This window comes from Rhipicephalus sanguineus, chromosome 7 (assembly GCF_013339695.2).
Source record: "Rhipicephalus sanguineus isolate Rsan-2018 chromosome 7, BIME_Rsan_1.4, whole genome shotgun sequence".
Classification (NCBI taxonomy): domain Eukaryota; kingdom Metazoa; phylum Arthropoda; class Arachnida; order Ixodida; family Ixodidae; genus Rhipicephalus; species Rhipicephalus sanguineus.
In genome coordinates, this window is record NC_051182.1 from 109,091,229 (window position 1) to 109,118,753 (window position 27,525).

The 27,525-nt window shown below is 46.3% G+C and overlaps 1 protein-coding gene across 1 annotated transcript in view; it reads left to right on the forward strand.

The window, feature by feature from the left end:
* The first annotated feature begins 270 nt into the window (after positions 1–270).
* LOC119399735 (uncharacterized) overlaps positions 271–27,525 on the forward strand; it is a 58,121-nt gene continuing 30,866 nt past the window's right edge. The window contains exons 1-4 of the mRNA XM_037666572.2: positions 271–296; positions 10,866–10,895; positions 12,981–13,010; positions 15,250–15,282. Of these exons, the coding sequence (XP_037522500.2) occupies positions 282–296; positions 10,866–10,895; positions 12,981–13,010; positions 15,250–15,282 (108 nt within the window). The 5' untranslated portion in view covers positions 271–281. The remainder of the gene's footprint in view (positions 297–10,865; positions 10,896–12,980; positions 13,011–15,249; positions 15,283–27,525) is intronic.

Here is a 27,525-nt window from a genome sequence, read left to right on the forward strand (position 1 = left end):
TGCGGTTTCTTTAAAATAAGCGACAGCAAACTCCACAACAGACGCAGCATTTCATTGGACAAATATGAATATAATGACTCAATGATACACACAGGACAACTTTTAAACTTTTTTATATATTCGAACAGGAGAACCAACGGAAGAAGAAGCGCCCGCGGGAGGTGAGTGCTTTTCTTTATGTTTGTATTTCAAATGACCAATATAAGTATAACGACTTAGCGTTATCCACAGGACAACTTTTTAAATGTTTTTATTTATTGAAACAGCTGATCAATCGGAAGATGTATCCACGGGAGGTGAGTGTTTTCTTTCTGCGTTCAACTGGTCTCTCAGAACGGCTCTGACTGGAACGTCTTGCGTGTGTGTGCATGTGTGCGTTTTTTTTCGTTTTCATTTTATCTCACTCTCTCTCTGTCCTCTTTCCGACCCCTATATCCCCACCCCTGTGCAGGGTATCAAACCGGTCACTCGCGCCAGGTTAACCTCCCTGCGTTTATTTTTCATCTATTTCTCTCTCTCTCTCTCTCTCTCTCTCTTGTGCTGCTATTTTAACACGGTAACTTCTACTTTGTAGCTTCTAGTATTATAAGGATATTATTTTGCTAACAATCACAGGAAGCACAATTCTGAGTTGCTGTAAGGGGCTTCAAATTCACTCTCAAGCGCACTTGTGGTATTTGTTTGTAGTATAATTATTTCAACATACCGCTTAAGCCCCTGCAAACATTCCGTAAGGAACTTGTGCATCTTCGCGAGCTCAGCGGAACAAACACAAGAGAAATGAACACGTAGACAGGACGGGCGCTAGACATCAACTGAAAATTTTCTGACACAAAAACGATGAAAATGTTCTCTTCGTTTTCATCGTTTCGTATTTTCATCATTTTTGTGTTAGTAAATTGTCAGATGATGTCTAGCGCCCGTCCTGTCTACGTGTTCCTTTCTCTTGTGTTTGTTGCACTGCGTCCGCTAAGATACACAAGTTCCACACCCACCAACTAGCCCGAATTTCCGCGTTGAATAGTCTGCACTCCGTAAGGAGAGAAAGTGCAATGACGTCCGAAGTATATAATGCATTATCTCAAGACAGATGAATAAAAATTACACCATCTCCCGCTAAAGGGGACCATGAGGCGATGCGAAGCCGGAGCACTTGCACGATCGCGTTCCGTTGGCGTTCGTTGGGCATGCTACCGACCTCGCGTCGTGGAACGCGAAGAGGGACGCTACGCGCGTCGTATCTTCCATCTAGCCTGGCCGTTAATTCTCACAGGGCGAGCGGTGAACGCGGTCGACAGGCGGGCGAGAGGGGGGCAGGGTGGGAGAGGATAGAGAAGGGGAGGGGACGCGCATGCGCTCGAGCTCATCGCGGCGTTGCGCAGGAGAGAATTTCGGCATGTCTAGCCCGCGTTTCAGAGGAAGAGTGGAAAGGGGGAGGGGGAGGGGAGAGGGAAAGTGGAGAGGGGGGAGAGAGAAAGTGGAGAGGGAAAGTGGAGAGGGGAAGGGGAGAAGGAAAGTGGAGAGGGAAAGTGTAGAGGGGAAGGGGAGAAGGAAAGTGGAGAGGGGGAGAGGGAAAGTGGAGAGGGGAAGTGGAGATGGAAAGTGGAGAGGGAAAGTGGAGAGGGGAGGGGAGAGGGTATGCGCAGTAAGGGTGGTCACGCCGCACACCACCACCACCACCACCACCGGATTGAGCTCCGCCTTAAGATACTTCGCATCTAAAAACCTGTAGAAAAGAACTCATGAGGCATTCGTTATCCCCTGTATGGGGGTAAATGAAGCTTGGCGTGGCCGTGGCCGGCGTACTGCTTTTTTTCTTTTCTTTTCTTTTTCTTTTTCGTTCTTTCTTTCTTTCGTTCTTTCTTCCTTTCTTCCTTCTTTCTTTCTTTCTTTCTTGCTTTCTTCCTTTCTTTTTTTCTTTTCTTCTTGCTTGGTTTCTTTCTTTTTCCTTTTTTTGTGTCTTTCTTTTCCTTCTTTCTGTCTTTTTTTCTTTCTTTATTTTGTCTCGTTCGCATTACGCAATGCTCCCTGCTAACTTGAGCGTTCACTTTTAACCCTTTGGTGGACACAATAACAAAACAAATGTTATCGTGTAAAAACATTTTTTGTTGCGTGTTTCCAAGAAAGGCGATTGGAAATTTGAGAAGCGTTTGGTTGCGAGAAAAAAAGTGAGAACCATATGTCCCACTGTCCACTTAGGCCACTTTCATCAAGTCCCTCTATATGGCCCGCCTATATATCCCGCTGTCCAGCTGAAACATTTATGTTGCCTTGTGAATTGGTGGAAAGAAATTTCACATAGCGGAACGCTACACAAAATGTACATGTACTTCGCAGGCACTTTCTTTTTGCTAGTTGAACACCAGCGGCACCACCGTCGCGTTTCAGTCAAGTTCGTGTGGCGAGTATATCCGGAGAACCAATGCTCATTCGGTACACGGACGTCACTATTGTTAGAATTCTTTGGCAAGCTCCAAAATACTCAAGTGCTTCCTCAACAGTGAGAAGCCTCTTTATCTTTACAAAAAAAATTTGGGCACTAACGCACTAGCGGTGCGAAGAATGAGAAAGCAGCAGAGCTGGTGGTGTTGCCGTCCTCATGTCCTTCCTCCTAACCCTCACTTCCTTTCCCACACCTTGCTACACTATACTATAGAAGGTTACGCCATGCTATACCTGTGATGTTGTACAGGCGACGCACTGCCGCTCCCGGCAAATAGGCGTGCCGCCGCTCCGGGACTCGCAAGCACCGGCTTCCGGTCACTCAGCCGCGCGGCCAGAGCGACTAGGCAGATTGGGGTACGTTTTCCCTTCACGAGGGACGCCGCGCACGGACCGCGCCTTCGCGAGCAGGCGCCGTTTTTTGGCAATAAAGCAGTTCGTACCCAGCAGCCGAGCGGTGTGGTTCTTCCCAAGGAAAACCCCACAACCCCGCAACGTAACACTGGCGACGAGGCAGGAGTTGTGAAGCGAGCGCAGCTTCGAGGTTACGTGCCATGGCTACAGGAGGAATGTACGGCGCCATCGAGCCCTTCTCGGGAAAGTCCTGGGCGTCATGGATCCAGCGCGTCAACTTCTACTTTGTGGCGAACGACATCAGCAACGAAGAGAAGAAACGGGCCCTCCTCCTCACGCTATGCGGCGCGGACACTTTCGAGACTGCGTGTGCGCTGGTCGCGCCGAAAACCCCTGGAGAGGTCAGCTTCAGCGAGCTGGTCACACTTCTCCAGCGGCATTTCGATCCGAGACCATCGGAGCTTTACGGCCGGTACGTGTTCCAGCGAAGAGACCAAAACCCCGGCGAATCGATAAGCAGCTATGTCGCAGCCCTCAAGAGTTTGAGAGTGGACTGCAACTTCGGTGTGCTAGCGGCTACGCCTGCAACATCGATATCGTCAGGGGGAAGTCAAGAGCCCGTTTCACAACGGAACCCAACAATGCTGCCACAGGACGTAATGCTGCGAGACAGATTCGTTTGCGGCATCCGCGACGAACATCTCCAACAGCGCCTCTTTGCAGAAAAGGAGCTGACCTTCCAACGTGCTTTGGATATAGCCCTATCAGCGGAGAGTGCGTCAAGGCAGCAGCGGGGAATCAAAGCGGCAACGAACTCCGGAGAGATCAACAAGGCTACTCCCAACAAGCAAGAAGACAAAAAAACGCCTTCACGACGCCGTTGCTACCGATGTGATGGCTGGCACGACCCTTCGACGTGCAAATTCAAAACAGCAGAGTGCCGTTTTTGCGCCAAAGTGGGCCATATCGGAGACGCCTGCATTGCACGCAAGAAGCAAGAAAAGGAAGCACGCACACACACCAGGCAACAAACGCACAGTGTCAACCCCCTACCGTATGACGAAACTGTAAGCAGTGATCCCATGTACGAGCTGCATGCAGTAAATGGGCGCACACACTGCCCCAAGTTCCTGGTAGACGTGAAAGTAGAGCGAAAATCCCTGCAATTTGAAGTTGACACGGGTGCCGCACGCTCCCTGATAAGCGAGGAGACCTACCACAAAGCGTGGCCAAGGAACGCCCCCCAACTTTCAAGGGAGCCACTCGACTTGCGCACTTGGTCGGGAGAAGAACTGCGTGTTCTGGGAACCGCACATGTTCGGGTGAAGTTTAAGTCAGACGATTGCGTGCTACCGTTGCTGGTGATGAAAGGAGCGGGATGCAACCTCTTGGGAAGGGACTGGTTCGCGCCTCTCCATATCCAGGTCCACGGAATCAACCATTTGGAACATCCAGAAAATGAGATCAGGGAAGTCATCTCACGACACCCAGACGTGTTCAGAGAGGACATTGACGGCTACACAGGCCCCTTGATTCACCTGGAATTGGAAGAAGACGCACGCCCCAAGTTTTGTAAGGCTCGTCCTGTGCCTCTTGCCCTGCAGGGGCCTATAGAAGATGAACTTGATCGCCTGCAACATCAGGGCATCCTCTCACCGATACAGCATTCCAACTGGGCGACACCGCTGGTCCTCGTTCGGAAAAATGATGGAACATTGCGTGTGTGTGGTGACTACAGGAGCACTGTTAACGCAGCGGCGAAGAAGGCCTCCTACCCTCTTCCAACTACAGCGGAGGTGTTCGCGAATTTGCGCGGCGGAACTCTCTTCTCGACGTTGGATTTGTACCAAGCCTACCAACAGCTGAAAGTCGACGACGAAACAGCAGCGCTCCTCACGGTGAACACGACCAAGGGACTGTTTAAAGTGAATCGGCTCCCGTTCGGAGTATCCGCCGCACCTGCCATCTTCCAGCGTATGATGGAGGTAACACTGGCCGGAATTCCCGGGGTGAGTGTTTACCTTGATGATATTATTACCAGCGGGAAAGATGCTTCTGAGCACGCACATCGTCTTGACCAAGTTTTAACAAGGCTAAGCGAGAGAGGCCTACGCCTCAAGAAGGATAAGTGCCACTTTGGCATCACGTCAGTCGAATTCCTGGGACACCGAATTGACGCCAATGGGGTGCACGCCACCGAGAGCAAAATCGAGGCCATACTTCGGGCACCACAACCAACTGACAGAACATCTCTCCGAGCTTTTCTTGGGTTGATATCTTTTTACGACCGCTTTTTAAGGAACAGGGCAAATGTCGCAGCCAAGCTGTACAAACTGTTAGAGAAAAATACGCCCTGGAACTGGAAATCGGAGCACGAAACCGCCTTCGAGGAACTGAAACATATGGACCGCACTTGCACAGTACTGGCTCATTACGATGAAACCAAGCCCCTTCTTTTGTCCGTAGACGCGTCACCGTACGGTATCGGTGCGGTGCTGGCTCAGGAAGACGCTCTTGGCCGAGAGGCACCCATGGCATTCGCTTCGCGAACATTGGGAAGCGCGGAAAAGAACTATTCCCAGCTTGACAAAGAAGGATTGGCGATAGTATACGGTGTCAGCCATTTTCACAAGTACATCGCTGGTCGGCACGTAACTATAATGACAGACCATCAACCACTGATTGGTATCATGGGCGAAAAGAAACAAGTGCCGTCGGTACTATCGCCTAGAATGACTCGCTGGTGCGTCAAGCTAGCCACCTATGATTACAATTTGGTGTACAGACCAGGCCGAAAACACCAAAACGCAGACGCTCTCAGCAGACTCCCGCTGCCAGCACAGGTCGATGAGCCTTATCCGCCAGGAGACGTGCTCATGTTGGTTTCCACGCCAAGCTTTGAACTAGCACCAAACCAACTTGCTGAAATGACCCGACAAGACCCAGTGTTGTCTCGAGTGAAAGCAGCTGTCGGAAGCGGTGAACTGCGCAAGCTTGCCAATGAAGAGTTTGCAGCATACAGAAAGCTCGGGGCCGAACTTTCTATTCAGGAGGGCTGCCTTATTAGGGGCTGTAGGGTGGTCATTCCTGCAAAAGCGAGAAAGTGCGTGTTGGGCCTGGCCCACGAAAACCACAGAGGAATTGTCGCCATGAAAGCCTGCGCTAGAAGTTACTTTTGGTGGCCAGGTGTTGACAGCGATATTGAAGAGGTGGCAAGGAACTGTGTAATATGTCGCCAGCACCAAAAGGCACCAGGCAAGGCACCTATGCCTCAGTGGGAGCGCGCAACGAAACTTTGGCACACCATTCATGCGGACTTTGCTGGCCCTGTGGAGGGGAGGATGTTGCTAGTGGTGGTCGATGCGTACACCAAGTGGCTGGAAGTGCGCTGTATGCGCAACATCCAGACTACCACATTGATCGAGGAAATGCGAAACCTTTTCGCAACGTTTGGGCTCCCCAAAAAGCTAGTGACGGACAATGGCCCGTCTTTTGTTTCCTCAGAATTTGAGGAGTTTTTAAAGAAGAACGGGGTTCCACATGTCACAAGCGCCCCCTACCATCCCACCACTAATGGTCAGGCAGAGAGGATGGTGTCCGAAACAAAACAGGCGTTAGCCAAGAACCAAACAGGAACGTTTGCATGCAGGCTGGCGCGGTTCCTACTTAAGCAGCACAGCACCGTATCAACAGCAACGGGAAAAACACCAGCCGCATTAATGTTCGGGCGCGACATGGTCACCGCGCTCACAAAACTCCAGCCCCAGCCGCCTGAGGAAACACCGTCGAACACCAGGGGGTGCAACTCCGCGAGGGAAATTTCTGTGGGGCAGTCAGTATTCATCCGGAATTTCATCGGCAGCCCTGCATGGATGGAGGGAACGGTGACGGAGAGGCTCGGACACAGGTCTTGGATGATTAAATGTGAAACGGGAACGTTTCGAAGGCACCTAGACCACATAAAACCCGGTGTCGAGAAGAGTCAGGCGGAAAGCCGCATAGAAAGCGAGCACGGAGAGCAACTCGCAACAACTCGGCAAGCTACCGTGCCGGCCCCGTACATGCTGGATCCACCAGCAGATTCCCCTGTTTCATCAGGATTCAGCCTAACAGAAGAGACAGGGCCACAACAACCAGCGACGCAGCCGGACACGACAAAGGCATCACGTCCGCAACGACATCGCCAGCCCCCAGACCGCTACGGGGACTCCATCTAACAGGGGAGGGATGTGATGTTCTACAGGCGACGCACTGCCGCTCCCGGCAAATAGGCGTGCCGCCGCTCCGGGACTCGCAAGCACCGGCTTCCGGTCACTCAGCCGCGCGGCCAGAGCGACTAGGCAGATTGGGTTACGTTTTCCCTTCACGAGGGACGCCGCGCACGGACCGCGCCTTCGCGAGCAGGCGCCGTTTTTTGGCAATAAAGCAGTTCGTACCCAGCAGCCGAGCGGTGTGGTTCTTCCCAAGGAAAACCCCACAACCCCGCAACGTAACAATACCCTCTCATCTGGTGACCCTCACTTCCGTTTCCCACCCCTTGGTATGCTATACTATACACGATTATGCTTGCTCTCTCGTTTTTATATCACTTTTCTTGTGTCCATTTCTTTCTATATATTTCTCTCTCCGTCTGTTTCATTCTGTCTTTCTACCTTTTTTGCTTTCTTCCCTTTCTATCTCGCTATGTCTCTCTTTCTCTTTCTTTCTATCAATATTTTGTCTTTCTCTTTCTTTCGATCTTTTTTTTTCTTCTCTTTCTCTCTGTACTCTTCTTTCGCCCATGAGAGTTAGTACATCCCACGCGGAGCAAATCGTCACATGCGTTGTGGGGTCGATGCAGAAGATGAAGAAGAGAACGAACACAGTGCGTGCCGGTTCATGGTGCTGACACTTTTCTGACGTTGCCACATGGCATCATGAAAAGCTGAAAAGCTCAGCTGTAAAACCATGCAATCACTATGGACCTAACAGCCCCCACGCCGTCGCTGTACACAGCCTAACATGGAGCACTTGAACCAGACTGCTTTTTGTAAAACACGTGGAGTTTATCTGTGAATTCTTATCAGAAAAAGCTGGTGTGTTTTGCTAAGGGGTTATGGCAGTGCAATACACACGAGATCTACTCACCCGACATTTTTGTTTGGTCTAAATTAGCCACAAAAACTGAAATTCGGGCACGAAAAAACAAAACGTGCTCCTAGACTAGCGTGCCTTTACCTAGCAGAAATATCATGAAACTACGTAATTGATGTTTAGCATGCTCATTAGATGGAGTTAGTGGCTTGGATGTCGTTGCGCGAGCTCCCTTAAGGAGCTACAGCGTTCAAAACAGGACCATAAAGCGAGACGTGTATGTCCCGCTGTCCAAGAAAGGGCTGTTACAGGTTGTGGCCGCCCCAGAACACCGTTCGCGGCCTGAATCCGCATGACATCGTTCGCGTTCTTTCTAGCGTTCTTAGACATCTGGAAAGAACCAAAGAAAGGACCGTCACACGATCAAAGAAACGCTGTTAGGAAATAAATTTTCCGGAGTCGCGATTTTCCTGAAATGCACAATTCCTGAAATGGACCTTACGCGGTGTCCAGCAGGTTGCTTTTAATGCGCCAACACGAAATATTTCAAAGAAGCGCCTACACCATATGTACTGCTTCGCAATTGTTTTTTTTTTTTTTGCATCGCCGCTCGAATGCATTCGTATGTTTCAGTCCAGTTGACATTAGGCAAGCATGGCATGTGGGCTAATGGTCAAGCTACTCGCCTTCGGATGTGGCGACGCGGTTTCAAATCCCAGCGCCAACAAGAAATCTTATTTAGTTTTGCTTATTATTTCTCTCTGCACAACTGCAGTTTCTGCAGTTCTGCACCCAACGTGGTTTGACGCTGCCTCCGGGACCAGAGGCATTGGAAATTTTATGTACCTCACGTGGTTTTGCAGGGCCTCCAGAATCGGCCCATCTTTGACGAAGCGACCATTTGATGTGATGTTATCATGTGACTTCGTTATGACGTTATGATGACGTCACAAACTTTGACAACTTTGGACACATTGATGATGACACAGGATGACGTCATCAAGAGAACATTTTTTTGGTCTCTCGCGTTGACGCCGACGCCGCCGATCACATTTTGCGTTTGATGAGACCTCTAATGCTTTTGCCTGGGTCAGGGCTGGGCAAAGATACTTTGAAATTGTATCGCGGTAGGATACAAGATACTACAACACTGATTGTATCCGATACGACACAGTTCAATTCTATCTTAGTATCGAAGTATCTTAAATAAATTTGTTATATGTAGTACATATAAAAAATTGTTATTATATATCTATTTAACGCAGCACTAAATGCCTATGCACGAAAACGTTCGCTTGAAAATGTATTACCTAAAACCAATTTTCTTTCATTTGAATGAATGTGTGTTAGTATGTCAAAAGTTTTGTACTTCTTGCTCAAGGTATATTAGTTCCATTCCGAAACAACTTATTGGTGTTGCTTTAGCTGCTTAACATGACAGCACTTGATACTCTTCGATGATATAACTTTTTGATTGTCGCTTTTGTAACTGATGGGAGTCGTTGCTTTGCTTGCCGGCCAGCTAGCGGGTCGCCATGTAATCATAAGAACTTCAGTAAGAAGCCTCCGCACGATAGTGCAAATACCACTGTGGAGTTCTACCTCGCCCGTAAACCTATTACGATTTTCGCAATAATGGATCACCGGACAGGTGTACGTCACCAAGAATATGTGCCGCCCAGAAACGATTCAGACGTATTGTGCAGTGGCACAAAGCGCCACAGGACACCGCCACTATTCAGACTAATGCCACTTATAGCTCCGATTCCCTCGTGATTAGTTACAGTAATAAAATTCAGGGAAGCCTAGTCAAGGAAAACAAATATATCTAAGCAATATAGAAAAGCGGTTGCGTATCAAGAGCACCGATTAGGCATAGAAACACGATACAGGCAGCACCCCAAAGAGCTAATAATGATTGTTGCATTTGACGACCCAAAGCCACGATATGATTATGAGAGACGCTGTAATGAAGGGCTCCGCATATTTTGACCAGCTGATGATCTCAAACCTAAATATAAGCGCACGGATGTCTAGCATTTTCCCTCGATGAGAATGCGACCGCCGCGACCATCGGGTCAGCAGTCAAGTACCATAACCACTAGCCCACCGCGGCGGGTAACTCCTAATAGCTATACGAATTAAATTAAGTAACTACAGACAATAGCGTAAAACGGCTCGTTGGGACACTATAAGAGTGTTTCTGGAATAATTTTGCTAAAATGTTTAAAAAGGCTCCTAAATTGTGTTATTGCAATGGAAACTCAATTTCGCGATTTTAATTAACAGTAAGCAGAATTTTTGTTTCTGTATACGCCAGGCGCGACTTGTTTAATATATGTTTGCTCTCAACGTCGCTTTTACATAACAGTAAATTCATGTGAACTAGAGGTACGTAAATAGTAGCAGAAATGACGCAGGCAGTTAAAAGCAAGGCTAAATCAGAGAGCTTACCTTGGCAGTACGTTAAATGCATATGGCAGTAAGCAGACCAGAAAAAAACAATATTGAGTCATAGGTAATGTATGGGATGGAAAAGAAGGACAGCTAAGAAATAACGTCTGCTAACAGTCAAGTTGTGATTTTAAAAACTTTTTTGAATAAAGTAAAAAGAAGCCAAGATAGCGGTTGTTGTGTGAATGCTTGTTCGGTTAGATCCAGCATCGGTACCGGTGGTGCTATAGCTATTGGAATAGTATGTGCGTTATATGCGTGCGTATACAATTTATACATATCTTTAGCGTCATTTGGTAACATCTCCCTCAGTAAAAAAATTACGCCCTAGTCACCTTCCCGCCGCATGCTTCGCATAACATCGACTCCCGCGGTACGTGAGATCTGCCGAATTTTTTTTTTTTGAAATGTTTAGTTTTCTCGCACCGTACACCTCGCCTCAGCGGAGCACGAATAAATACGTTTGATTCTCAGCAGCATTAATAATTTGCATTGTATGTAACCTTATTTCGGTATTTTGTTGGCTCATGGTGCTTTTTCAGGGTCAAATGGAGAAGGAACGAAAAATGAACGTAAGTACAGTGCACTGTATTGATCATAAATCATTAAATATTAACATGGCGACATTGATGAACCTGTTGCGAATATTTGAAGTCAGATTCAATTGGTAGCTAATGAATATGTTAGAGCTTTATTGTACATCAGACACTTCAAGAAAGAACCGGCGTGGTACACCTTCTAAATCGCATGCTCCGAAAATATAGAAGACAAGAAATGTTCAGCTTGTACCACACCCTGATGTTTGCACTGAAATTTTCCGTGATGCAACAGTCCCCGCCTTCCCGCAGTTCTTAGACTGTGCACTCAATGCACTCTGTGCAATCATGTACTTGGGCCGTTATATTATGAAATGCTGGTGACAGTTGATTCTATCAACTGAAAGTGTGTGGCTACAGATAAGGAGGAACGTACATCACATGGTGGCGTGTGCTGTCCATTTTGTATAGACGAACTTTGCTTTCGCCCCTCAAGAGATTTATATAATAGTGAGTTTGGTATCTCTAAGTATTTGACCGGAATATTGATAATTGTGGCCGTTAATGTCGCCAATGTCATAACTCTGCAAGATAACAATATAGGAAATTATGAAGACCTTAACCAATTGTTTGTGAGAATATTTCGCAAAAGTGGTATACTCCTAGTCTTTTGTACTCGATAATTTTATTAGGGGCGCTCCATACGTCTATCTCGATTATAATTTCTTTTCGTATTATCAAGGCAACTAGTCCACAGTGCAGCAAAAACGTGCGATACTACTACAAACTACGCAGCATTGATGGTGAAGTCTTACATATACCATTTATTTCCTTACTACCACAGATCCTAAATTAAGCTCCTGTTCGTTCAGATTAGCCATTTCACTGCAAAACATGCGCCCCACTCTGGTAACCTACGTTTGCATAAGGACAGTTGCCATAACGATACATCAGAAGCAAATATTAAACAGCTTTCATAACGCACACCGCAACCCTTTCAGTTGCGTAATGCCCTGTACAGGCTTACTCTGCCATCGTGAGTTCACAATTTGATATATTGGTTGCGGCCGTCATCACATAAGCCTGGTGTCACGCTATCATCTGTCGCTCAAACGAGGGTTCTACTTATATGTCTACGTAGAGCCATGTCGTAACACCTTGAAGGAACCCCCCCAAAAAAGTTTTACGACTTCCCCGTAGCAATTGTTTGTTTTCTTAAGTGCCAATGAGTCGCCGATGACTCTTGCTAACACCGTGTGTACAGTTCTGATTAACAAGAGCCCTGTTGACTACAAGTTTTTTAAGCTCACATATATATTTATTCTCCTTGACCTTCTGAGTATAATGTGGTTACTTCTACCCTGGTGACCTCAAATTATCAAGCGTTCTACTCGTCCGGCGCACTGTTTTACGACTCCACTGGAATCGTAGTCAACATGAAATGACAGAATTAAAATAGCTTTATTTTCTGGAGCTTTGGTTCGAATGAATATTCAAGATCTTTAAGCATGCTTTGCATAAAAGGAATTTCCACACAGCTTTTGTTCCATAAATTTTTTGTTCAAAAAGTGTACCACTTCTAAATAAACCTTTAAATGTAAATAAAAAACAGACATTTAGTAATCTTTAATGAATGTCTGAATTTTTCTGTCTACTGTGGAAATACTCTTATAAATGTGCCATTAAGATCGGGAAACCTTCCAAGAAGAATATACTGCTGATGATGTTTCCATAAAATGACGCAGTATTTTTGTTCAGCTGTATTCACATTTCTACCAAACATTTCCTATCAGAGAGTCAACTTTGAAGGGTTCCCGCTTTTGTTCATGATCAGAGTTAGCGAGTTCCAGTAATAGGAAGAAAGAGGCTATATCGTGCATGTTGGCTTGGCGATGCGCTTATAGTAGGGTAACAATACAAAGAACACACTACAAAAGTCGCAGGCCACAGTTGTTAAGTACGTCGTCAGTGTACGTCGTCCTTCAGGAGTAGCCTGCAACTGCAAACATGATAAGTGGCAACATTAGTATAACACTGCAGCTGAGTGTTTCAAAACCCAAACGACCATTTCTTTGAGCTCCATTTCTAAGGTATTGTTTCCATGTAAAATATTTATTGCAGCGTCCAAAGAAGAGGGAACAGGAGAAAATGGTGAGCGCAAGTTTTTTACTCTGCGGCTCGAAAATAAACACGCTGAACTTCGTTCTGCTGCACTAGTTTAGTTCAGGTTGACAAGCTATTGCATAGGAAATATACGCGATAAAGTGCTGAAGACATCATTACCGATCTCGCTCTTTCAGGTGCGATTTTAGATGAGATTTACTACGTCAGATTTGTGAGACAAGATACGTAGACTATGCCTTATATGTATGCACTAGGCGGTACTGCACGTAGCGTATCGGCATAAGCAATGAGAACCAAGTCAGGAAAGTATATATGCATCAGGCGCAGAATATGTTGAAGCTAAAATATTTTCAAGCAGGCGTTCAAGACATATCAGAAGTAATCTTGCCGTTTTAGCAGTGGTATGTGGCTACACAGTCCACATGCTGGTGTGTTGTCTACGCTCCCTATTGAAATGGACTCATTAGTGTGTCATGCACTATTCACTCATGATCACCTGCGGCAAGTATTAAGTAATGATGGCAGTGGCTACTTCGCTGGACCTGGTGAACTGCTCACAGATTTGTAGTATGTTTTCCCAATGCAAGAATAGAAGTATCCTATTCCTATTTTCCTATTTATCCTATTAGTATCCTATTTAGTATCCTATTAGTTAGGATACTAGTATCCTATAATTCGTATTAGTACCCTATTTTCTGTGTCGGCCATGAAGAGAGTGAACCAAAGCGGTTAACTCATTATTTTCTGTGATATAGCAGTGAATAGTGCCACAAAACGAGCCAGGGCAAGCACCTTACATAATACACATTGCGATCAACATGTATAGAGATAGTCTGCAGAGAGAATAGACTAATTACTGTGTCGGACTCTGTAAAGAAAACATTTTGATAACATATCGCTTCAATCACATACCAAGAAAGTCAATAAAGCACCGCATTTGTTCATACACACCACATCACCAGCATGATTTTCTGGGTAGGTCTAAAAGGAACGTGGTTGGTCTGTACCGTTTTTGGGTTAAAAATTAATTTAGATGAGTGACCAGCACTTACTCGGGCGGCCTTAAGATGAACACTTTACATAGACCTTAAAGGTAGAAGCCTAGCATAAATAAGAAAAGCAGAAGCCCCGATCGGCAAGTTTGGCAGCTTTGAATTTCTTGAAGTTTGAGGCGACGTGAAGGGTGCTTCAAATTAGATGGCCAGCCAAAGGCGAGGTGGCCACTTAGATTCGAATTGCCTTCCGTAGAGGTAGGGGCGAAAATTTTATGTCACCCGTATAATATTTAGGCACTCCTATTCTGTTGTGGAATAGGTGTAGGGTTCCATCCTTCTTCACTGACACCACGGGAGCGGAGAACGGTCTCTTGAATGGCGGGTAATGTCGTCGCTTAGCATTTCGTCGACTTGTTTCTGCACGGCCTCGCGTGCTGGCGTCGAAACATGGTACAGTGTCTGAGAAGTTGTTCGGGCACTTTGTTCTGTTACGATGCAATGTTTTGCGACTGCATCATGTGCAATTGTTGGCGATCACGAGAATGAGTCCTTGTATTGCAAAAACAGGGCTTTGCAACAGGAGCAAAACTTTACGAAATAGGAGAAAGAAATAGGAGAAAGGAGAAAGAAATAAAGCAATGTTTAACGCTTTTTCGCAAGGGTTCTCGCATCACTAGTTTTCATTGCGTGCTTTATTATTCGAGAATCTATCCAATTCTCAGTGCAAATGTAGTTTACATTTTCTTTGATAATTCTTTCTTTGTACCAGCAGACGAGGGGCCACATAAAGTATGAAAGCAGGTGCTTAACAAAATATACCCTACAAAGATTTCTTAATAGCTGAATAAGCATTTGTTTATTCTGGAATGCTGATAACAGACGATGGATACGCAGGGTACAAAAAGAGCATGACATATTACCGCAGCATAACCTAACGTTTCCATTGAATAGATGCTGGCACTTCGCGGAAACGCAGAATAAGTGAAGAGAACGTTTGCTTTTCAAAGCTAAGTTTGCCTAATGATTAAGTTAGCTATCAAATGTTAAAAGGGTACATATATATGCATAGCTATTGAAATATCGACGCGGCTAATCTTGGATCATTTGTATAACAATGACTCGAAAGTATATAACTATAGGCAAGTTCAATTAATCAAATCAAACGCAATTAGAAAACAACCGCCTTGCAAATTGAACTCTTAATCTGATTGTTGTGTTTAGGCTTGCTAAGTATTTGGTCTAAATCTCATTGCTATTGTTATTTTATTCAGATCAACAGCCAGCACCTCCAGGAGACGGAAACGGTAAGCGCGATATTTGACACTGTATATTTATTTATATAAAGTGGGTGATGTGCTGTGTAACTAGTACTAGCTTTTCGTCACGAAATTTAAATCGATGATCCCATACAGTCCTCCTACCTGTGTATATACGAGTAGAGCACATGCTGTTTTGTAGAGGTCCCATAAAGCACCTTGGTGTTATCTCTGCAAGAGCTTAATTGGGGATGACTCGCGAACACAGATTTGCGTTTGAAGTTTTGGCCTTACTCTGAGAAACAAATGACGGAATGCTTTGAAGTGTTCGTGTGTAGGTTCTAACCTTATTAGCTCTCGTGATTTACCTCAGTACCCCAGAACCTATCCCATTAAACGCTGCAATGACGTTTACGTGTCTTTGGCCACTTATATTTTATTGCGACAGCAGTTATAAGGACACTCTCAGCTGGTTTTCGCCGCCGCGGTCATGTCTCATATATATATATATATATATATATATATATATATATATATATATATATATATATATATATATATATATATATATATATATATATATATATAGAGAGAGAGAGAGAGAGAGAGAGAGAGAGAGAGATAAAAGCCACAAAGAAAAATAAATCAGAAGAAAAATTCCTTAGCGCGTCACCAGTATTCAAAACTGCGAGCCCTCGCTCCTCAGCGCACCGTGTTAGACAACTTGGTTACGCGCCATCCGTTCTTTACAATACTAATGGCCAGCTATTTATATACACCATTTACTGCTGGCTGTATGCAGAGCTTGGAGGTGTTTAGGCGTGTACAGTATCACCCCCGAGATTCCCCGAAGGGTGCGCTTTAAATCAACTCTCTTAGATTTTGCTTCAGTTTGAAAACTGTCCTTGAGACGTGCACTAAACAATGCAGAAGCTCTAAGAAGAGAGCGTGAAAGCGGCATTTTTTTGACAAAGTACTAGTAAAGTTCTGGCAATCGGCAAGAAGCTAAACACTATTCAACATCACGCATTGGTCTGAAAGGTGATTCAGGTGACATAAAATACACGTGGCTAACATTGGGGAAGCGTATCAGAAATACTATTAAGGCCAAATTCTTATATGCTCACGTGGCGTAAAGCAGGCGTCTACTATTAAAAAGCACATGAATTACAGAATTTTGTAGCATGTTACACTCTCTGAAACACTGATGGCGAAAGCGCGCTTCCTGCTTCGTAATGCCGTAGAAAATGAAATCGGGTACCTCATTTTTCGGAGACTTAACTAGGCGCAGTCTGAGAGACATGCATAAAATTTTGCTGACGTCATCAGTCGATTAAATCATCTTTTGACCAAGCAGCGTTGTGATGCGATGACGTTGTCATAGGACATCATGAAAAGGCTTTATGAATGCGCCACAAAGTTCGCCCATCGATGGCGTCATTATGATGTCACGCTTTACAGATGACGTCTCTATGCTGGCGTGTTACTCCTTTTGCCGTTCTTGGTGACGTCGCGGCCTCAGCAGGGCTTGCTGAACCTCGCGGCCTCTTGTCTCATGCTGCGTCGCGGCTGCGTATGTTAACTATGCATAAAGTATTTAAAAATGTAGGCACTACGTGTCTCTAACTGGCGCACTATTGTTGTAAGTCATATGAAGCACGTCAGGATAATTTTTCTCTGATCTGCCAAGCTCGATTATTAACAAATATTGCGAAATAAACTTTTTAACTAGTAACTATAGCGAAGACACTCCGGCATATCGCACGCATTGTAGGAATGGATTTCATGCGAAGAATGAACGTGAGCGTTACCTTGTGGATCGACGACACTGAGTAGTTGTGTACAGATCGTGCGCTACTGGGCACGTCAACTACAAATGGGTAGTTTATGGTTCCACATAACGTAAACACTCCCGTTAGAGCAGAGCCGTCAGTTTTGTAGAAACGAAGTGCTCGCGAAGCGTTGTGATTATATATTGGTCATCGTCGGCGTTATATTCCTCCGGTGACGAGCGGCTCTTGACTCTAGCTTGCTGTGTCATAGGAGCACATATATAATGCTTGTTAGAATTTTACAACTGAATTAGTAAACGTCGCAATCGCACTTGATGTTGTCGTGCCATCACGTCAGTAATCAGTAGCCTATATGTACTAAGCAGTTTCAAGCTTTGGTGTAGCTCTGTGGTTGAATACCGGACTACCACATATTTTGTTTGTTAGATTCCGGAGAGAATCGTGATTTTAGCACGAAAGTGGTTATGCCGCGGTCCACCATTGCACCACTGACGTATTTCCGTCACGGATATGACATTGTAAAATGTGCACTAACAGATGAAAAACAAAAAAAAAACTAGAAGGAAAAGTTCCGTCACCGGGAATCGAACCAACGACCTCTCGCTCCGCAGCGCGCGGTGCGAAACGACTCGGCCACAAATGGCACGTTCCCCTGAATACTAACGGCGAGCTATTTATATACACAATTTGTTGTTTGCTGTACTCAGAGACCGGTGGCACTTCAGTGTTTTTTAGTTATCACTAGCGTGATGACGTGAAGGGCTCGAAGGGTGCGCTTTAAAGGTCGTCGTCCCGCACGTTGTGATGCGCGCGCGCCTCCACAGGGCGTGGGCACTCGTGCGCGCGCGCTTACCTCGTTATGGGTGGTGGTTATACATCTTGTGCTCTGACCGCAAGTTTGTGTTGAAATTCCAGAGAGCACGAAGGTCACTTCGCTCTATGCAGCTGCCGATTTTGCGGAAGGAGCGCCCTTCTTAGACACAAATAAGTTATATCTGTGACAGTTCGCGCTCATTCTGTGTATACTTGTGCGTTCGTTTCGTGCCTTCTTCTTTATGTTTGAGCAGCGCACCTTAATTGTCGAGCTGGGACAGTTCGTGCTCATCCTGTATATGTTCTCTCCGTGCGTCAGTTCTCCTCGAGCAGCGCGTTGCAAGTTTTTAAAGACGATAGTCTTTCTTGGGGAACTTAAACACAGAAATTTTGGTCTGTCTGTCTGTCTTCCTGTTTGTCTGTCCCTCACACGTTTCAGCCACCCGGCAAAACTTGAACCACTTGCCCAAGGGCCAGCCATCTTGAACTGGTTTGTAGGTTCATACTTGTGTACATTGTCGATCAAAAAGCAAACATTACGCATAACTGAGGCGCAGCATCACTACGTAAGTATTAGGTAGTGTGTTCCTTTACCAGAAAATACATAGATACGTAATTCTAAAGACCCTGGGTGCTTAAGCTGCGCTTAAAATCGCGGCTGCGCTTAAAATGTGGCTGCGTTGAAAATGCAAGACGGCGACGAACGCCCCCTGCCACGGAGGAAGGAAACCCTCTGTACAAGCTCATGTTTCCCGACGCATGCCAGATGGCGCTGATATCTCACGCAGCGCTCGTCTTTCGGCGGGATTTTCAGCGTAGCAAGCAGATACGCGGCAAATTTTAAATGCGAATGGATTTCTTAGTCGGGCTATGTCAGGCGTCCGGCGTTGTCCGCGGCGCCCTCTCCCATAGCAACGGCTGCGGGCGCGCGCGCTCTTCCTGGCCCCTAGCCACCGGAGCGTGTGGTGCGAGAGAGTGTAGGAGGGGGTAGGTGCAGTGCTTCGCCGCTCCTTCTCTCGCCGTTCGCTCTCTCTCCTCCCTGCGCCCCACTCTCCCGTCCGCTCGTGCCTCACTCTCGACCGTTCACTGGCTGGGCGCCTCTCAAGAACATCTGGAAATGTGTGCTCGAGACGCCGCTGTGAAACGCCAAAGCCGAGCCGAGAACGCTGGCGCCCCACTCTCCCGTCCGCTCGCGCCTCACTCTCGACCGTTCGCTGGCTGGGCGCGAACAAAGTCGGTGAAGGCGGTGAAGGCGAATGTCTGACGGCAACGGTACCCTCTCTCGGCGCAAGAAATGCATTCGCATTTCCTCACGACTCCCTTCGGGGAGGTGGGGGCATTTTTTTTTTGCTGTTGGCCGTTCTTCGCGTGGCATTATAATTTGTTGCTTTAGCATTCATTCCTTCGCCCTTGTGCCGAAGCGATGCACAACAAACGCGCAACTGTGTCTGTGAAGGCACGTTTCACTTTCGTGTTATACCGATTCCTATGACAAAGGGATCAGCCATGTTTTTAACAGGGAAGATGTTTAGAAAATCGTTGCTTGTCCGGCGAACTAAAACTATAATAAATGGTTATGTGCCACAGTAATTGGGTAAATCCCACTACTGACCACTGGTCTACTAAAACAATCACGCCATATCCACGAAGCGAATATTGAGGAGCTGGCTCGGAGATCATGCGGCAAACCGTGAATGCTCCGCACAATTCCTCTACTGTCATATAAAGACGCGACACGTTGTTGTAGTAGCGATCGTGGTCAGGTTGTGTTCGAACCACAAGCGGTCGCAGACCTGGCTGCTGTGGCCGAACGTGTGGTCGGGGAAATCGCGCTTGAAGCACGCGTCGGCGCCACCAACTTCAGGTAGTGACCGCCTTCGGTGCTTGGATGCTGCATCCCGCGCCCGTACCTTTTCGAGGTTCTCTTGCCGCCGCTTCCGCGCTGCTTCGGCTTCGTGGGCTTGCATCTTCGTGTCCGCACGACGCTGACGTCTCTCTGTGGCCTCGCGAGCTCTCACCGCAGGGTCTTGGCGGTGAGGCGCGCTGCTGCTGCCTTGCGAGCCCTCAGCTCCGCCGCCTTGGCTTCCTCGTTCATGTTCTTAGTATCGAAGCGCACTGACTGACGGCTGTCGAAAGAGAGATGAAGCGCGCAGTTGTGCCCTCTAGTGGTTTCCTATCAAACTAGAGCACGCGCCGAAGTGGAGCAAGCGCCGCATCCAACAATTAGCTATGTTATATGTAGTTTTGCCTGCATTATTATAATAATCAAGGCGCTCGAAGAACAAGAGGAAAAAGTCTTCTCTTTCGCGCGAGCGTGTGCATGCTACAGTTAGCTATGCTATATGTGGTTTTGCCTGCGTTATTATCATTATCAAGCCACTCGAAGATTAAGAGGAAGAAGACTTCTCTTTAGCGCGAGCTGCGCGCGAGCGTGCGCATGCTACAGTTGGCTATTCTAAATGAGGTTTTGCTTGCGTTAATATCATCAAGGCGCTCGAAGAACAAGAGGAAGAACACTTCTCTTCCGCGCGAGCGACGCCTGTAGCAGTCGCCTGTGAAACTAAGGTTAGGGTTACGGTGCGGGACTTCGCCCCAGCCTACGAACCTGGCGAGCCAGCTTTTAAAATGAAGAAAGCAACAGTTAGCCCAACAAATGGCTGTCAAATGACGGCGGCCCCGAAACGATGGAAGGCCCACCACTGACGATGTGTCCGAATATTTATGAGAGGTGCGAACGCTTGGTTCTGTCTCTGCAATTTGGACATACATGTCGTGTCTGTGACTGTCTCTTGTTTACCTCGCACATCTCTACGCTGACAATCAACGTAAAAGCAACGTAGCATCACCTAGCTAACGGCCTAGAAGCAACCTGCATCACCTAGCGCATGCGAGAAGACCCCCGAAGCGATGGAAGGCCTACACCAACGACGACGTGCCTGTAGAAATAAGAGAGGTGCGAAAGCTTGGTTGCAGCGCGAGATTGTATCTGGTTGGACATCGAAGTCGTGTCTGTGATTGAATGAGAGTTACGAACGCTTTCGTTTCAGCGCGAGTTTCTGTCTATGGAGCTTGGACATGCGTGTCGTGTTTGCGACTGTCTGTGGTTTAACTGGAACCTTTCTGCGTTGAGAATCAACGTACAAACAACCTGGCGACACCGAGATAAAGCTTAGCAACAAGCTAGAAGCAACCTAGAAACAACCTGCATCACCTAGCTAAAACCTAGAAACAACCTAGAAGCAACCAGATTAGTTTTCGGAATCGTTCAGTTTCGCTGTTTCCACCCCCTTGCGCAGCTTACTGCAAGCTTCACCAGTTTTTAAATGCGAAGCATTTCTTAGCGAACCTTTGGCACTTTGAGCGTTGCTATATGCGTATCCCTAATTCTTCCCAATCTAGGGCCCTGAAAACCTCCTGTAAACACGCGGTGAATAGCATTGGAGAGATCGTGTCTCCCTGTCGTACGCCCTTCTTTATTAGGGATATTAGGGAGGAATTAGGGATAAGAGTTAATGGAGAGTATCTCAGTAACCTGCGCTTCGCTGATGACATTGCATTGATGAGTAACGCGGGAGACGAATTACAGCTCATGATTACTGAACTGGATACGGAAAGTAGAAGAGTAGGTCTGAAAATTAATATGCATAAAACTAAAGTAATGTGGAACAATCTTGGCAGAGAACAGCGCTTCGCGATAGGTGGCGAGACGCTGGAAGTTGTAAAGGAGTACGTCTACTTAGGACAGGTAGTAACCGCGGAGCCGAACCATGAGAGTGAAATAACTAGAAGAATAAGGATGGGATGGGGCTCATTCGGCAAGCATTATCAAATCATGAATGGTAGTCTACCACTATCTCTCAAGAGGAAGGTATATAACAGCTGCATCTTACCGGTACTTACCTACGGAGCAGAAACCTGGAGACTTACAAAGAGGGTTCAACTTAAATTGAGGACGACGCAGCGAGCGATGGAAAGGAAAATGATAGGTGTAACCTTAAGAGACAGGAAGAGAGCAGAGTGGGTCAGGGAACAAACGGGGGTTAAGGATATCATAGTTGAAATTAAGAAGAAGAAATGGATATGGGCCGGCCACGTAGCACGTCGGCAGGATAACCGGTGGTCATTAAGGGTAACTGACTAGATTCCAAGAGAGGGCAAACGCGTGAGGGGAAGACAGAAAATTAGGTGGGTAGATGAGATTAAGAAGTTTGCAGGTATAACGTGGCAACAGAAAGCACAGGACCGGGTTGATTGGCGGAACATGGGAGAGGCCTTTGCCCTGCAGTGGGCGTAGACAGGCTGATGATGATGATGATGATGATCTGCGTATCTATCTATCTCTCTATTTAGCCGCCTACGTCTGGGTGCTCTCGTGATCGCCCCCTAAACTTGGTGTAGACTAAAATTGGCATGGGAGCGTAAGAGAATTTGACGAATATGACTGTCCCATCATGACACGAAAAAGGTGAAAACCCTGTTGCGTGCATCGTCAAACGCTTTCCTCCAGACACGTGTGGCACATACACGTTTACCACGGGCCGTGGTGTACGGGTATGCGCCACAGGTGATTGACAATTTATATCTACCCAGGAACGGCGAGTAGGCATTGGTATTTAAATGCGATAGCGTTAAGGAAAACCGACATCGGCACCGTTGACCCGACGAATGGAAATAAAAAATTCGGCAGATCACACGTATTGTGGAAGTCGATGTTATGCGAAGCATGCGGCGAGAAGGTGACTATGGCGTAATTTTTTTACTCAGGGAACTTTTACAAAATGACGCTAAAGATTTGTGCAAGTTTTATACGCACACATATATGTTGAAGAGCCGCATATGTGAATATAAGCAGTTGCTTACAGTTGGGTAACGCTGCCAACGGTAACGTTGGTATTACCAACACCAGAAGCGGTAAGCTGATATGTAGTGATTGTACTTGTCCCCTATGATGGAGAACGCACGCACCTTTCATGAACAAGTGTGCATGTGTGCATGAACCAGTCATCATCACCGTGATCAGTGAGCCCCAGCAACTGGTCATGACTTGTAATCGGATCCGGTCGTGATCGTGGTGACGAGGGGTCCATGTGTAGTAAAGTATGAGGTATAGTACAGCTGTTGGAAATTGTGAATGCCTCGGTCATTTCGTCGACAAATTGTCTGTCGATATAGGCCGTCGAGGCTGGTAGGCTTGGATAGTGCTCCGTAGACGAACATCAGGGGATGGCGCTTGCTGTATTTGTAGACTACCTGTGCGTATCTGGCCTACGTAGCCTAGTCTAGAGAATGGCCGTCAATCAATCTGGCATCATCTTCGGTCAGCATGAGGCCATCGCCCAGCCTCGTAAGGAATGAAGAGGACACTGCGTCGTTCAGGCGGACTAAGTGCACTTTACGGCGCGATGATGTGAATATCATACGTAACTTTCGTTAATGCATTCCTCCGGGGTCGAGCAATGCTTCAATATAGCTTGCTGAATCATAGGAAAACAAATGTAATGTTTATCAGACTGCTATAAAAGCGGAGCGAACACTAGAACCACCGAGGTTAACCTGATATGACGCCTGAATCGTAGGGGTGTCATGTAGTTTTTATTGCTTTCTTGCAAAATTAGATAGCGAGCTCTCAACTACAATTGACGTTGCACCGCCATTGCACCTGCATAGGCTGTTTTTCCAAACCAGTCTGTAGATCTGGCATGGCTCTGTGGTAGAATACCTGATAGCCACGCAGAATGCTAGGGTTCGATTCCTGTTGGGATCCTAATTTTCATTCTTTCCATTCGTCGGGTGAACGCTGCCGATGTCGGTTTTTCTTAACGCTCTCCCATTTAAGTTACCAATGTCTGTTATCGCCGTTCCTGGGTAAAAACTGTCAATCACCTGTGGCGCATACCCGTACACCGCGGCCCGTGGTAAACGGGTTTGTGCCACACGTGTCTGGAGGAAAGTGTTTGACGATGTACGCGACAGGATTTTGACATTATTCATGTCATGACCCGACAGTCATATTCGTCAAATCCTCTTACCCTCCCATGCCAATTTTGGTCTACACCAAGTTAGGGGGCGACCATGAGAGCACCCAGACGTAGGCGGCTAGATAGATAGATAGATAGATAGATAGATAGATAGATAGATAGATAGATAGATACGTAGATAGAAACGCTCAAAGTGCCAAAGGTTCGCTAAGAACTGCTTCGCATTTAAGAAAAATTAGGATCCCAGCAGGAATCAAACCCAAGCATTCTGCGTGGCAATCAGGTATGCTACCGTAGATCGACGCCAGGTCTATAAACTGGTTTGGAAAAACAGCCTATGCAGGCGTAATGTCGGTTCAACGTCAATTGTGACTGTGGTGTTTGCTATCTAATTTCACAAGAAAACAATTAACCCTACGTATGTGCTCCTACAATGCAGGCCTCATATCAGATTAACGTCTGCGGTTTCAGTATTGCCTCCGCTTTTATAGCTGTGTAATAAACATTATATTTGTAATCCTATGATTCATCAAGCTATAACGAAGCATTGCTGGACACCGGGGAATACATCAACGCAAGCTACGTATGACATTCACATGATTGAACCATAAAGTGCAATTAGTTTCGATAATACTGCCATATGTACCCTGACGTTACGTTGCAGCATAGCTTTAAACGGTACTGTTGTCGATGTGCCTGGTAAGCCCACGATATGCACACACCTACTACACAAAAATGAATACACTTACAAGAATACGGGTATCCACCTCGTAACGCTTGGCTCAAGGCCATAATATACTGCATAGAAGTACTCGCTGACTGCTTCGCATGAAACAGATTGCCAGAGCGCGTGGGATCTACCGAATTTTTTATTATGTGCGTCGATTGAGATTTTTCGTTCCCGACAACCTCGCCGCCACCGCCACCGGATTTTCTGTGACGCAAGCTTATAAACGCTATAGCGTTAAGATTTCCAGTCTGATCTCACTGTGCCTCGCTTGATATAGAGAGTAATCGTCTGTGGCACATACCCGCACTGCACAGGCCATTATTTGCGGGTGTGCGCCTTACGTGACTCGGTGAAAGGGTTTTGTGACGTATACTGCGAGACACTGGGCTGTTCAACGCTTGATGACATACCCCTACAATTCAGGAGATGCACAGGCGGAACAGTTACCGGCCATGCAGGCCAGGCTAACTCCCTTGCTGCAACATCACCACCACCACCACCACCACCGCCTATACAACAAGCACGACATGATACTCATGTCGTGACCTGCCAGTGATGTCCATCATAAGACTCATTGCCTGCAGCGTCAATTCTCGTATGTAGTAATTTAAGGAGGCGACTAATAAGTGCCCAGATGTAGGCGGCTGGATAGATAGGAAGTAGAATCGGTCAAAGTGTCTTTGGTTCACTTAGAAATGCGTTGCATTTAAAATCTTTCATACAATAAAGTTGTCGCGCTTGTTCAGAGACATCGGCGTTTTGAGAGTGGAGCTCTTTAAGCTTTTCGTTGGCCGGGTAGTGCGAACAGAAACTACCATCTTCATGAATAGGCACGCACTCCCTTCATCTTCATCTTCTGCTTCGCTCCCGAAACACGTGCGTGGCTTCTCCGGTGTCGCCTGTAATAACCCTGATTGGTGAGAGGAGAGGACGAGTGAAGAGAGAGAGAAGGAACGGAAGAGAGAACAAAACAAAGACAGAAAGAAACAAAATTGTAAAGAAAGAGGAAATCATTGCCAGAAAATTCCTCATGAGGCGGCGCGATTCAAACCAGAGTACACATGCCCAAAAGGCGAGCGTTTTAACCACTCGGCTATCCAGGCACGCTGACAAAACCTAGCATATCCATACATAGTGTCGCATAGAAAGGGTGTAGAAAAGGAAATTGGGGGGGGGGGGGGGGTAGAGGAGAGATGTGTATGTGAGGACGTGGCAAAAGAGGTGGAGAGAGTAATGCAGAGCATATAAAGAATGAGAAACAGAGAAATAGAGAGAAAGAAATGCGGAAATAAAAAAAGAAGGAAAAGGAGCGAATCAAAGAAATCCTCTGAGCAATAGGCAGCACAGTGAAGTTAAATGATGGCTAGTTGTCCACTAAGGAAGCCTGCTAAAAGCATGCACACTCCGCTTCAAGCCATTCGAAGAAACACGCCGTACATGACGTGCCTCAGAAGTCGACGTGTACAATTGTACAATTGTACACACTGCCGCTGAATGGGTTATACACGGCGCTCTCAGTGGTTTTTGCTTGTCACTTTCGTAATTGATGGGAGTCGCTGCTCTGCTTCCCGGCAAGATAGTGGATTACCATCTAATTACAAGCACTTCAATCAGAAGCCTCCGCTCAATGGCGCAAATACCGGTGTGGAGTTCTACGTGTGTGTAAGCGTACCCGGCAATACGAGATTATCAGACAGGTGTACAGCACCAACAACGCTGGTAGCGACATTTTTTGTGACGCGCCGTGTATGCACAGAGGACATAAACCGGCAATGACTTTTCATATTCTAACTACTGGTGGCGCAAAGCGTTCGTTAGCGACATACGCACTTACATATGTCTTTTATTAAATATCCTCGAGATGACATGTGGACCCCAAAAACGTATCAGACGTATTGTACAGGCGCTCAAAGCGTCGCAGGACACTGACGCTATTCACGCTATTGCCACATATAGCTCTTATTACGCGGTCATTATTATAAGCAAAAAAATGGGGAAGCCTAAAAAAGGAAAAGAAATATATCTAAGTAAAATAGAAAGGCGTTTATCAAACAATCACAGTGAATAAGTGCAGAAGCACGACACAGGCGGCACACCTAATAGCTATGACAATTATCTATGAGGTATCGTCAACTTAACAGTCAAAGTTAGCCCATAGAAAGTTCAGTGATTATGGAAAATGGCATAAACAACTCGCTGGTACGCTCATGAGGAGAACGGTGCATTTGGAACAACAGTGTTTTTCGAATCCCCTTCCTTACATCTTTAGGGAGGCTCATAATGATTTCCGTTATTATAATTCAAACTCAATATCATTATTCTACGAAGTATAAGTAGAATTTTGGTTACTGCATATTCCATGCGCGCCCGGATTACTATATATCTGTCCTCCACATTGCCTTTACGTAAAAGTCAAGTGATGTGGAAAGTAAATAATCAGCAACAATGACGCAGACAGCCAAAATAATGATAAGGCCGATAGCTTATTTGGCAGCACGGTACAAAATGCATTGCAGTAAACAGAGGGGAAAATAATGCACATACAAATGGATTATAGGGGATCGAAAAGAAGGACAGCTAAAAAAAAGTACTGATGATATCGACAAAAAAACTCTTTGAATAAAGAGAGCAGGAAGAAAGTGATACGGCACGCCAAACTATCTTCTGTAAAATAACTGCTTGTTTTATGACATCTAGCATCGGTACCGGAGGTGCGACAATTCTTAGAATTTCATTTCCGTATATATGTCAATCTTATCACATGTATATAAGTCAAAATTACACACACGGGATCAAATCAAATCACTGATGTGTGAAATTCACGAGACGCAGAGCAACCCATTCTTGAATGCACTAGATATTGACACAAGGTGGTTTCAAACTACGCATCCAGTTCGATTTGTGCGCCCTCCCAATTTTTTGTGGCATACGTGTGAAAGAAGGTAAATGTGTGGCCGAGAGCGCGTGCCTGCTTGAC